Here is a 12,765-nt window from a genome sequence, read left to right as displayed (position 1 = left end):
CGCGCCGCTCTCCCCATTATCACACACGTACTCGAGCATCAGATCCATTTTGTCAACAAACTAAAAGGGCAAACATTAATCAGACAGCCATCACTGCATGCTCTTTTCTTGCCTGATTAAGCGCTGTGTCACTCACACTCCGCTTTATTCCCCTTTTAGAGATAGTTGTTTTATCGCCCTCATGTCACATTCAGCTTTTCACCAAGAGTCATGCTTTCAATTCTATTAGCGATAGAACAGATCGCTTGCCTCATTAGTTATAATGTTTGCCTTCATCATCAGTCATTACGGTGGTGCTCGAGAATATAGATTGAAGTCCACCACAATGTCCTTGAGCTCGAAGTTAGACAAAGACATCTTGAGTTCTCCAGTAATGTTTCTAAATAAAGCAAGCTTGCCCTCGAGACCAATTTACACTTTGAAACAAAAGCAACATCTGTCTGGTTCAACCTCAGTGAGGGCACTCGGACGTCTCCTCCTCACTCAGGAAGGAAGATGTGTATGTGTGTGCTAGCAGGTATAGAAGACCAGCAAGATGAACTGGTCTTAAGCTGACAATATGACTTCCAGAATCAACAATGTCTTTTGTGAGAGCTGTGTTGTACACCATAATGTTAGTTATTGTGGACATTGTGCCAGATCCGAGCCAAGAGCTTTCAGCCATCTGCTCAGTATCTGTGCAGTGTTTAACTCGGCACAAAAAAGGCTTGGACCATGCGCTACTTCTATTTCCATGTTGCAACCTCTTTGTCAGGGTTGCTTGTCAGCTCGGCGGTGTTTTGTTAAGGTTGGAAATCTAGCTCCAAATCACGTTTGGTCAAGCTTGCCCAAATGCAGCTATTTCAGCATTTCTCAAAGCTCAATGTCATTTTAAAAGATTAGTGAAGTAGATTTGACACATCAGTATTGTGCTTAGAAAAATCTATTCAAAATGACAGCATAACACCCATTTTTTAACGGCTACCATGAGGTGGACTTGATAGACCTCAACCACTTTTAGATGGACTGCCATTATGTTATTTAGTTATCTCCTTATTTTTTTATCCAGGGCTATAATTAATTAATTAATTTATTAAGTGACCAGTTACCGGCTACGGCTTGCCAACATGTTAAACCACAATGGTAAACATTGTCCCGCTTATCAACGTGTGAGCGTTCTCATTGTGAGCATGTTAGCATGCTGACATTAGCATGTTGCTCTTAGCACTGCTTTGCCGAAGTGACTGCTCTGCTTGCACTTTTACCAATGATCAAAATTAATTAAGTGTTGACGTGATTGACAAATAGTTTGAAGCACTTTAGAGCCCGGACAGGCGGGAAAATACTGACACGGAGTATGCTAAGCTGCGTGTAAAAAGAGTAGACGTCTGATGAGATGTCATATTACACCCAGACTCGAGGTCACAGGCTCCATGTCATATTCTGAGCCTGGCTTTTACGCTGTTGCCCTACTATGTTCTAAGAGACTTGTTAATAGGTTGTGTAACCCAGTGAACGAGCTGCTCGTGACTTGGAGCGATGCTATATTTAGGCAGCTACAACAAGAAGGGAACTCCTCTTGAACTCATTTGCTCCTAACTGTATTAGCATTTAGATGTCAGCTAATGTTCGCTGCGCATATTCTTGCAACTCTTTGACACCAGTTTGTGTTTCCTGCCTTTTTGAAGCTGCAGCTCGAAACTATTACAGTGTAAAAACAATATGTTGTTGTCCTGAGGAACCACCTATGAGGCAGCCACGTGTCCATGTGAACTTTAACAGACCAGACGGTTTCCTGCATGTCCAGTGTATCTCATGTGCTGAGGCTGTAAGTTGCAGAGGTAACCGTAATACCAAATGCTGTATTTTCTAGGTTACCCTGAGATTGTCCACAAGCGCGGGGTGAGAGCTCGACTCATGAGGCTATTTCCATGCTCCACAGCCAAAAAGCCATCCTCCAGTAATCAAAGCAAGTGGCTCATCCAAGGCTCTCTCTCTGTGATGATCTTTTCTTGTCTATTTTTTTTCTTGGTATAGGGGGCACACACTCAATATAGGTACAAGTCACACAGAGTTGCTTCAGCTTTCTGCTTCACACAGAACGTTTGGGTTTGACGGTTGAATCAGTAAAAGGGATGGATGTTAAATGTGTGATTTGAGGGTACATTTATAAACAGATAAGACTGTGTTATCAAATGTTCCCCAAACCCTGCTTCCAATGGTAATGTTCTTGATTCTAAATTAGATTTGTCAAAATTGCAATTTTGCGGAACAGTTTCATCATGCACTGCTCATCAAATCTAATAATTAAGCCGGATGCTCGACACATTTGATAACAATGAAATCAAACAGCTGTTGTTCTCTCCTTATAATATAGCAGTTACCATCTCCTGTAAATACAAAGCATTAGCTCCATAGCAGTAGATTATTTGTGGTCAGTTAGAAGACGTGGCCTTTTGGCGGTGGGCCACAATAGTACCCTTTGAGCTAATGAGGCATTTAGACACTGTGTCACACTTCATGTATATGAGAGGCCCCGCGGCAACAAGACAAGTACCGCTGTGCTGCGAGGACGGTGCAGGACGCTGGCAGGGCCCAGACAGCATCTGCCATCAGTACAGGCCCATTAAAAAGTTTCACAGGGTTCATGAAGAGGCTTCCAGCCACGAGAACTTTGTTCTCGTGACTCAATAACCCAAAGTATCAAAATGTCCATTTTGAGTTTGGTTTGGTTTTGTGGACTAACATTTGTAAATGAAATGGCCTTTTAAATTAAATCACGTCGATGGAATTTCCTGATTCTTCTTTCAATATTAGTTTGGTTTTGTGAAGTATCATTTGCAAATCATAGGATCTGAAATAATAAGGAGAAAAGGGGTTTTCCAAGTGGAGTCCCTTCTATGGAATTTCTTTATCAAGAAGGTTAAAAAGAACTTGTGACCATTTCATGCCAACATGTGACATTTGGGATAGAAGATGCAAATATATAGGTTTCTTTGCTCAGCTTTTGCTGATATTCAGAATTGCGATGGGATATCTCAAATTCATGCCTCAAACATGCTAATTTTCCAAGACTCACCAGCATTTTTTCACATCTGACCTCCTTCCTCCTCCTCTCTAGACAGCGTTGAAGATGAGCTTGAACAATCTACAGTTCGCCATCGCCCCGAGGGACTGGAGCAGCTGGAAGCTCAGACACGTTTCTCCCGCAAGGAACTTCAGATCCTTTATCGCGGCTTCAAAAATGTGAGTGATGGGGCCACCATGCACCCTCAGCACCATCTATAATGTATAGCTCAGCGGGCTATGTTCTCTCTTGGACATCTCTTGACATAAAAAAAATGGTTTTCCTTTGATTTCATATAGTTTATTCTTTTTCATGACCTCAGGGGGTGGAGTTTCCGAAAGCTCCACTTCCTTCTTCATCTCATCACTATTCAACACCTCTGCTTGTGTAGCAATAAATTATAATCCAGCCTCTGAAGAATACTTTTCCTGCCGAATCATCTACATCATGCACTGAATGTTATCATGTCCAGTTGCGCTCAACACCGAAAATTGAATTTTCTGTACATTGTTCAGTGTGCCAAAGATAATTAGTTCACATCTCCAACACATTGTGTAAAATTACTGATGAGCAATCATGTCGAAGTCCTCCAGAGCAGCTTGTATCACTTCATTGTCACCTCTGGTTTGAGGTGTAATGAGATGACCCAGAATTAACTCAACCTAAATTGTCTGGCAATGAAAGCGAGAGTCCTGTGATGGAGGATTTCCCATGGGGCTTCAGTTTTCTGTTGAGCCTGCACTGTGCTCCCGCCAAGTCCCTGCAAAGCCTGCCCATTAGTCCACTTCCACTTGAGACTCGAGTTAAGAGGCAAGAAGTGTACTAATGAGGCCTTTAATTTGTGCCAAACACTCTGCCTGACTTCCTCTCACACTGAGGGCGAAAAAAAATTCCGCTCTGGCTATCGTCAGGTTTATTTGTGTAAAATGTTTCAACAACTATTTAATGGATTTTGTTGCAAATGTTTATGTTCCCCTCACAATTAATTGTACCTAACTTTGGTGATCAGCCTGATTTTTTTTTTTTTTTTTTTTTTTCCTTCGGCCTCCATAAGGTCAAATTAAAATTGGCCAAATATCTGCAGATCTTATGACATTCACATCATCCTGAAGGGACACAATTCCCATGTTGAGAATTGTGTCCCTCCGTCCTTGTTGGCCAGAGTTTCAAAGCAAATCAAACACCTGTGGGTGACAGGATGAGGTCATTTGCCCTGACAACAAATTCACTTGACACACATGTTCAAACTGAAGCTTTGTCTTCCAACAGTATGTCTCGTAAGGACTAAAACAAGACCTCCGGCACAGAGGCATTTTAACAGAGGTCACCTTAAAGGTATGAGATAATCTATTGTATTAAAATCTCTTGACCTCAGAATACAGATAATAACACAATATTGTCCTCACATCTGGCTAAATCTACAAGGCTTTCACAGTTCACAGTCCGGGGCACTGCCTCGGGCATTAGATTAAGATCTCCCCGTTTCTATCCCATCAGTGATGATGCCTCTGTTCACAGCTTTATTTCATTCCCCACACTGCGTTTCGCCACAACCCTTCACGAGTCTCGGGGAGGAATTTTATGCCTGGCCGGTTTTGCATTTCACAGAGCGTATTTGTTATTTTATTACCACGGATGAGGAAATATTACAAGCATATCAAATGATGACAAATATATTTTCTGACCTCATTATGGATAATGTGAATAATGGAGCAACATGCAGGGGAAAGGTAAACATTACACATTTATTTGTTGTCATTCTACACAACAATACTACTATTATTCCAAGAGCTCTTTGGCCATCATTTCAGTTTGATTTAGAGGTAAACAAATGTACAGATATGAAAAACTAGATAAGATATCCAAGTAAAAAACTGTAAATGTGCCTTGAACATAACCTTGCATCTTAAGAAATGGAGGTGTTACAAGTTTAAAGAACCAATGCGTATAGAAAAGAGAATTTGACCTTTAATTCCTGTAAAATATCTAAATGTAAATTACATTATGTCCTTATTAATAGGTATTTTATTCATTCGTCTCACGGTTGCAGAGAAAAATGGATTAAAAGGAAACCGTTTTCCCAAAAGCTCGATATTATTGCCTCATGTAGAGAACAGTGTGAATGAGGACCTGATTTTTAGCTTAGTGACTTCAAAGTCTATCCTGGCGGGACCTTGAGGCAGTTCAGGCATTGAGAGACTGTAACTCTTTCACTGAACTTTAAATTGAGTTGCAGGGGCTCGATGCTGTGTGTGATGGTAACTAGATAACACGCCGGCTTCATTCTCAATCAAAAAACTGCCTCCATCCCTCACGTCATCGCGAGGCTGCAAAGAGACGATGAATGTGATCAGAGGACTTCTGCAGTAACAGTTTTACCAACCATTAATTTTCCATCAGGTTCGTGAGGATGACGTAGCCGGATTAGAAGAAGAAGCTGACTTGGAACACAGCCATTTGTATATTAGTGCCCCACTTAAACAGTGTGTTATTAGTGTTGACAGCTGCAATTACCCATCTGTGTTGACACACATGCACACACACACACACACACAGGCATGCACAGAGAAGCGCCATGAAATAACATGTTTGAAAAAATCCCCCTCCCCACTATGAGTCCTTAATTACTTGACATCTACTTGCACTTCCTCACCAAATGGTTGATTGTTGACAACCCCTTCACGGCAGTGTTGTGGCTCATAAACAACATTCTAATTAAACGAAGCTCTCCAAAACAACAAAGAAATACTTCTCTTTGTCAAGGTACAGCGATGCTGAGGAGCAACTTGGCTTTTCGAGCGGATCTGTTCAACTTTTTTTTTGAGTAAACTGTGAAGTTTTGGGGAAAACTCTTAACCGCTTTTTTGCTGAGAGAAAACATCAATACAACCCTCATATCTGTCCCTTTAGGGGACAGTTAGGCTAGCTTAGCATAAAGCCAAATTTACAAACAGTAAAATAAAAGTAACAACACATCCAAGAAAGGCAAAGTATTTCTGCTTGAATAGTTTTGCCATGTTCATACCATGATCGCCGATATAATTCCAATGCTACTCAGTCCGTTCACCAGGAAAAGGTTTGACCCATGCAGCACATGCTATGCTATATGCTAGTTTAACATGAACAGCATCACGCACTCAACAGGCTCAGCAACTTCATTATATCATGTCGCAGATTGCCAAACTCCAGTATGGAGACAGACTTGTGCTCATTCTGTCTCTCTGACTATCCCCCAAGTTCTTGACCTTACCTCACCCCACAAGATATGGAACTGGGTCTGCGAGACAACAGAAGAAGAGTGTCTGGATTTATGCAGCCTCTTGAAACGCGGGGGGGCCCGTTAGAAGCGAGGCAGCAAGGTTTCATCTTTATATTTTCATCCCCACTGTTCTGTTTCTAACGCGGCTGATCAAAACATGGTCACAGGAAGAGCAAACGCAGTGTGCTCTGTGTTGCTTACTTTGAGAAAATAGTTTGTCTCACACACCCTATTATCCCAGCGAAATGAAGCACATCAATGGCGACAAACAAACTCTCTCTTTTCAAACCTAGACATTATATTCTTCTATAGATTTATTCTAATTGTAGATGCAGAAGTATATTTCTTTATTTCCTGGCTGGTCAGTTTGTGTTAAAGCCGTATCAGAGAGGTGTTCAAGTTATTGCATCCATCCCATATACAGTCTGTTTCTCATCTTTGATTTCCTCCAGCAACCTCAAAACCTCAGGCACACATGTACCTTTCCTTTTTGGAAATTGTCTATACAGGTGGAGCATTTCCTGTGTTCCAAAGATTCAATATCCTGCAGCAGTGTTCAGCCTCACAGCCAGCAGAGATTGAACCGGCAATACTAGCCGCTTTTATCGCCACGCTGCCCTGAGCAAGGTCATCCTCTGAGTCTTGGGTTAGCTCTTTTTCATTTAAAGGACACAAAAGCATCCTTCTTGGAGGGTTATGTAAGAGTATTCACTCTTTTCGACTGAATGCTACCAGACAACCACAGGTGGGTGACACTGAAGGACTGCAGAGACGCTATCTATTGAGGCGAGGATGGTTTGCAGTTTGAATACCACCAAATTGAACATGAGCCCGAGAAACGGTCAAGGTTTAGTAAGAAAATAAAATGTATCCTTAAAAGAAGAAAAGATTGCTTTCATAAGTACATATTTTCACCAATAAAATGATCCAGGAATTTACCAGAAACTCATTTAATAATTTAAACTTCAAGAGTAAGTTAACATTAAAACTGGAAGTGTTACACTGGTTCAACAGACGGCCTTTTTCAACCAAACTGTGATGTCACAGTGTACCTGATGCACTCTGCGTCACTGGCATTAAGGGAATGTAAAAAAACACCAACTGATTAGCAGATGCTGTTAAGTTGCTCTTTAAATCATAGATTTTGTCTCCTAATGTAATATACTTTTTAAAAAACTTCCTGAGGTAATGTTTGGCCACATTGAAAGGCCGGCTTAAATTAAGCTTCTTACATTTTTAAGGCATATTTAAATAATCCAATTTATTTATTTGTATTTTTACATGGAGAAAAAAAAAAACTCTCTTCCTTCTACCTCATTAAAAAAAATCCAGAATTAATTATTGCTCATTTCCCAAATGTAACCATGGGATGCAAGATGTCTCCTTCTCCACTGAAAATGTACTTTTCAGTTAAGTCTGTGCACTGGAGGTGCCAAGTGTCACACTTGTGTTGTATATTGGACCATGATTGGCATGTCTTAACCCATATTTAAGGCGAGGACTTTATTCTAAAAAGGCTGTAACACAGATGCTGAACGGCCTTTGCGATCCCGTTTTGTCTTCCAGGAATGCCCCAGTGGAATCGTCAACGAAGATACCTTTAAAGACATCTACGCACAGTTCTTCCCGCAAGGAGGTTTGTGTCATGTGAGCCTCCTGCTTTGTTTTTGCCGCTTGCGTCGCTGCTTCTTATCAGATCCTGTGTGTCCGACTGATGCAGATTGCTTTTCTCTGGTGTTTAGAAAGACAATTCCAGAGTACTTTTCAGTAAAACCTCCATCCAGGAAAATGTGTGCGAGAGGAAGTAGTTTGTGTCCGTGCAGTTGGAGTTGCTCACTGTTTGCTCTCACCATTACGCAGAGATTCTACCCGAGGAACAAGAGAAACCATTAGGAGGCTTTGATATATCTGTTCAGAGAGGAACCAGTAATCATAATGGCTCACCAAAGAGAACTCCCAATGATAAAACTCTTCGCTCTAAGCATATTGTTCTCTCTCATCATGAAAGAAAACACATGCTGATTCTTTGAAGTTGTCCATAAAACCGACAGAACTTTCGTTTGAAGTATTTTTTTCATGTTTTGCAGTTGTTTTTTTTCTGCTGTTGTCTTATTGAGCTGTAATCACAACAGATGTTTTTTTTAAAAATTGAATTCCTTCCCTCCACAGATGCTTCAACGTACGCGCATTTCTTGTTCAATGCGTTCGACACGGATCACAATGGCTCTGTGAGTTTTGAGGTAAGCCAAGTATTGTCACATTTCTATTCCTCAACAAAGTATTGTCTTGTCCATCGCCGACGTTTCCTCCAAAACTACCTCAAACTGAACATTTGAAAAAGTTTCGACACCGCCAAACCCCAAAGGCTTTACACTGGAGCATTATGTAATCTTCAACCCCAATAATTCTAAATGAGCGCAAGAAAGTCTACTTGGGATGCTCTCAACACGTGATTAATATTTATGAAGAGCATACATTTGCTTATTAGGACAGAAAAGCTGGCATTATGCCAAACCAGAGCTGACGTGCAGTCCATTCAGTTCAGAAGTACGGGGGTTCCCTGAAGGCCGACACAGATTATGAGACTGTTAATAACTTGAATAACGAGGAGTTTTTGATTTTCAATTTAATATGTGACAGAAATGTTGTGTGAAATTGTCTGAAATACTATTTACGTGTAATGTGCTTTCATAGGTTTTCAAGTACATGGCTCGTTTACTAAAAGATAGTTTTTGAATCTGTGTATTTCATTTAATTCTCAGTGACTCTTGTTCTCGCTGCAGGATTTTGTGATGGGCCTTTCTATCCTCCTGCGTGGCACAATCCAGGAAAAACTCAACTGGGCTTTCAACCTGTATGACATCAATAAAGATGGATACATCACTAAAGAGGTATGTTCCTGTACTCGGTGTCAGCAGTGGAAATCCCACGCGACCCTAACATGCCTATAAGCTGAAGTTCAACACATGTGAAGTGTACTATGTTCACCTTTCTTAGCTTCTAGGTTTGGTAGCATGCTAACATTAGACTATAGAGGCACTGGAGGCGTGGTCCTTAGTTTTTAATGGATGACGGCCCAAAATGGAAAAGAGGGGATCAATCAAATTCATTACTAATTCAGCCCGAGGCGGCCATCAATGTTTGTTCCACATTTAATTGAAGTCCTTCCAATAGTTGTGGAGACATTGGACTCAAAACCCCCTCATGCGCCAGAAGAAATCCTCTCATCTGAATGAAAGTCATAAGGATTCATCCTCTTGGCTTATAAATGTATAAAATGTCATGGCCATCCATCAATTACTATGTGAGATATTTATTTCATCAGCTGGGACCTGGGTAGAGGACTGACTTACCATCCCCAGTGTCATGTGTGCTGCTCAAATTTCCAACGCCACAGTATCCATTCACATTCATTACAGAACTGTCTTTAGCTTAAAAATGCCAGGCGCATGAAGCCAAGACGCTCTGCAGACCCTTTTCTGTGTGTTGCAGGAAATGCTGGACATCATGAAGGCCATCTACGACATGATGGGGAAATGCACATACCCTGTCCTCAAGGAAGAGACGCCCCGTCAGCATGTAGAAGTGTTCTTTCAGGCAAGTGTGTCTCTGGCACCATACATGTCGTTCCACTGTAGAGAGGCTGCTTTTTCATCCCTCTTTCTCTGTCCGTCTCCAACAGAAGATGGACAAGAATAAAGACGGAGTGGTAACCATCGACGAGTTCATCGACTGCTGCCAAAATGTAAGCTAGACACCCCCGACACATCTCCTTCCCGACTGTCGGCACGCTCGCCTTTTCTGATTACCTCCTTTCTCTTGCGCAGGATGAAAACATCATGCGATCAATGCACCTCTTTGAAAACGTTCTTTAACTTTTGGCGGACCGCGGAGGCTTCGGAAGAGAACGCCATCTTAAGCTTGGCCCGACTTGGACTCGTACTCTGTACAGTGTGCTATGCAGACTTTTGATCATAGATATAATATTGTTCATTACCGTGGGCCACGAGGAGGAGTCGGCAGTACGGTGCGAACCCTCTGGAATGAGTTGCCTTTTGAACATTTTAGTAAATAAATCGTTGAATTTTATGACATTAAATAGAAAGGGAGAGTAGAGGAAAAAAAAAAGTTGTTTTGGGTTAAATTTTCAAAATGGACGCATCTTCGCTTCAAGGTTGATTTCCACCATTTGTCTCTAGAGTGTCTTTCTATTTGCTGAACAGCGAGCGCTGCAAAGTGCATTAGCCTCCAACATTATAAACACTCGGGGGAGATTTGGGATGAAGAGGTTTAAACAGGGAGCCTCTCACTCTGTTGCAGCATCGACTTGTTGTATTTACTGCCAAGTAAAATCACTGTGACTTTATACAGCATAAAGAACATTAAAAAGAACAAAATATCTATGGTAACTTCACGCCCCTCTCTGATTTTACATTCCAGACTGGCTCTCAATTCCAGAGTGTTCTTACCCCAACCTAGTGAACCGATGTGAGCTCTTTGCTCTGTCGAGGAAGAGAAGAGAGAAAAAACAATATACATTCTACCATTTTCAAGTGTATATAGCATCGATAAAGCGTTAGATAAGAACTCTATGAGAAACTTTACAACTTTGTTCATGTTTACTTGCCAACTAGAATGAGACAACACAAGGATTGTATTGATGTCAAATTGGACCATAATATCGACGGTTGGTCTACAGAAGCACACAGGTAGCTATATTTACCACGAGTATACCAGTAGACGATGAACTTTTGTCATGAGATAAACGCTGCTTTCAGTGCATTTCATTTTACCCCATGTATGTATATTCTCTCTGTAAAGTAAACCATCTATGAATATGTTTTTATTTTTGTTTCATGCAACACTGAGGAGGTTCCACTATGAGCAGTGTTTGAGGTTATTTATATGGTATTATGGACATTGTACAAAAGATTGTTGGTTGTACAGTATTAAATGAAAGTTTGCTCTCGGGTGAATGTCAGGTCTTTAGATTTGTTCATATGATTCACTGTTTATTAAAAGAAAGGGGCGGTGGGGTCTGATTGTTGATGATACAAACACTGTAACTTTGTATTATACTTGTATTTTCTGGGGCGTCAACGAATCCTCTTCCTGCTGTTCTCCTCCTCTGCGTCCCGTGGGCCAAAGTCCCGCCCACACCTGTCCAGCCTGATCGGTTCCTGCTGTATGTGATTAAAGCTTTGCTTGGCCCCCGAATGTGATCAAATGCAAGGCATGCTGGGTACAAGTCTGACTTACGGACTTCCTGTTGCTCGTTGGAATCCACTGGATCACTGAAGTGTCTGGACATTATGTAAGTAAGTTACTGAGTGTTTTAATCTGACTTTTTCTCTTCTTCTTTTCCTTAATGACTTGGATATTGGATACAGGAAGTATCCATCAAACCAGCCGTTAATCTGACATACACTTGAGAATTGGTGGGTTTCTGGTGAATACTTTGCAGCATTTGACAGATTCATCATTGTTTTTCATTCAGTTTTCATACAGTATCACAAACATCAAACAAATCTTCTTAGTGAGGCATGCTGGTCATTATTTCCAAGTTTAGTCAAGTTTTTTTTACTCGTCTGTATTTTTCCATCAGGAAATTGCCATTTTCCCCCCTTTGATTTGTGTTTGTGTGCCTTACTGTTTGTACAATTGTTTTCTGTTTGACTGACAACTCTTTCATTTCCCTCAGCAATATGATTATGAAGCATTACTAATACAATGGAGGGAAAACTTCTTAGCATATTTGCAAGATATCCCGGTGGTTGTAGAAATGTTGTTTCTGAAAATAATGAATTATTTCTACATTTCTTCTGTACATATCCAAAGTCAGCTATCTCTGACACAAGTGAAGAAAAAAATAAACTATACACCTCAAACTTTCAGAAATTGTGTTAAATGACTTAATACATGTTAAAGGCTCGAGAATATGAATTACATTGTTATCAAAAACAATCTAATGTGCTCTGAAAGTGGAATTTAGCAAGAAACAAATGGTTCATATCCGTTAGATATCCGAGAGGAGGAGTTCTATCTTTTAGGACTGACATAGTATACATATTGTAATATCTCATTGTGCATGTTGTTCATCATTACGGTAAGATGTCGTGTTATTGTCCAACATAAGCAGATCATATTGGGGATCAAAAGGCATCTTTTCATCATGTGCTGCCCCCTCATGGTGGCAAGTGAATAACACACCTGGACTGGATAAAGGTTCATGAAAAAAACTAAATCATTATAATTTGCTGTATGTATATTGTTCTTAACCCCCATGTACTTGTGTCTGTAGTCATGTATGTGGAGTTGTATGCTGCACAGTAGATTTCTCACTTCTAGGAAAGCGGCCACCAATCAGCAAACTGAATGTGTTTTAATTAGTGCAACCTTAGATGCCGACTGTAATTCTGGCTTGCATTGAATTATGTCAATTAAATTTGTACATTGAATA

The 12,765-nt window shown here is 40.7% G+C and overlaps 1 protein-coding gene across 7 annotated transcripts in view; it reads left to right on the top strand.

The window, feature by feature from the left end:
* The window catches only part of kcnip4a (potassium voltage-gated channel interacting protein 4a), a 110,352-nt gene extending 98,149 nt beyond the window's left edge, over window positions 1–12,203 (top strand). For 6 of the 7 annotated variants that reach the window (XM_068587321.1, XM_068587318.1, XM_068587317.1 and 3 more), the window contains 7 exons: window positions 3,101–3,225; window positions 7,872–7,941; window positions 8,475–8,545; window positions 9,089–9,196; window positions 9,798–9,902; window positions 9,988–10,050; window positions 10,133–12,203. In XM_068587321.1, coding sequence (XP_068443422.1) covers window positions 3,101–3,225; window positions 7,872–7,941; window positions 8,475–8,545; window positions 9,089–9,196; window positions 9,798–9,902; window positions 9,988–10,050; window positions 10,133–10,180 — 590 coding nt within the window. In that variant the 3' untranslated portion in view covers window positions 10,181–12,203. Of the gene's footprint in view, window positions 1–1,852; window positions 1,949–3,100; window positions 3,226–7,871; window positions 7,942–8,474; window positions 8,546–9,088; window positions 9,197–9,797; window positions 9,903–9,987; window positions 10,051–10,132 lie in introns of all 7 variants that reach the window. The other variant, XM_068587316.1, reaches the window with a different exon arrangement.
* The last annotated feature ends 562 nt before the right edge of the window (window positions 12,204–12,765 follow it).

Source organism: Clinocottus analis, unplaced genomic scaffold (assembly GCF_023055335.1).
Source record: "Clinocottus analis isolate CAN_PGR_092001 unplaced genomic scaffold, fCliAna1.0.p SCAF_21, whole genome shotgun sequence".
Classification (NCBI taxonomy): Eukaryota; Metazoa; Chordata; class Actinopteri; order Perciformes; family Cottidae; genus Clinocottus; species Clinocottus analis.
The sequence above is the reverse complement of the archived record's forward strand: the minus strand, read 5'-3'. Positions and strand labels throughout refer to the sequence as shown.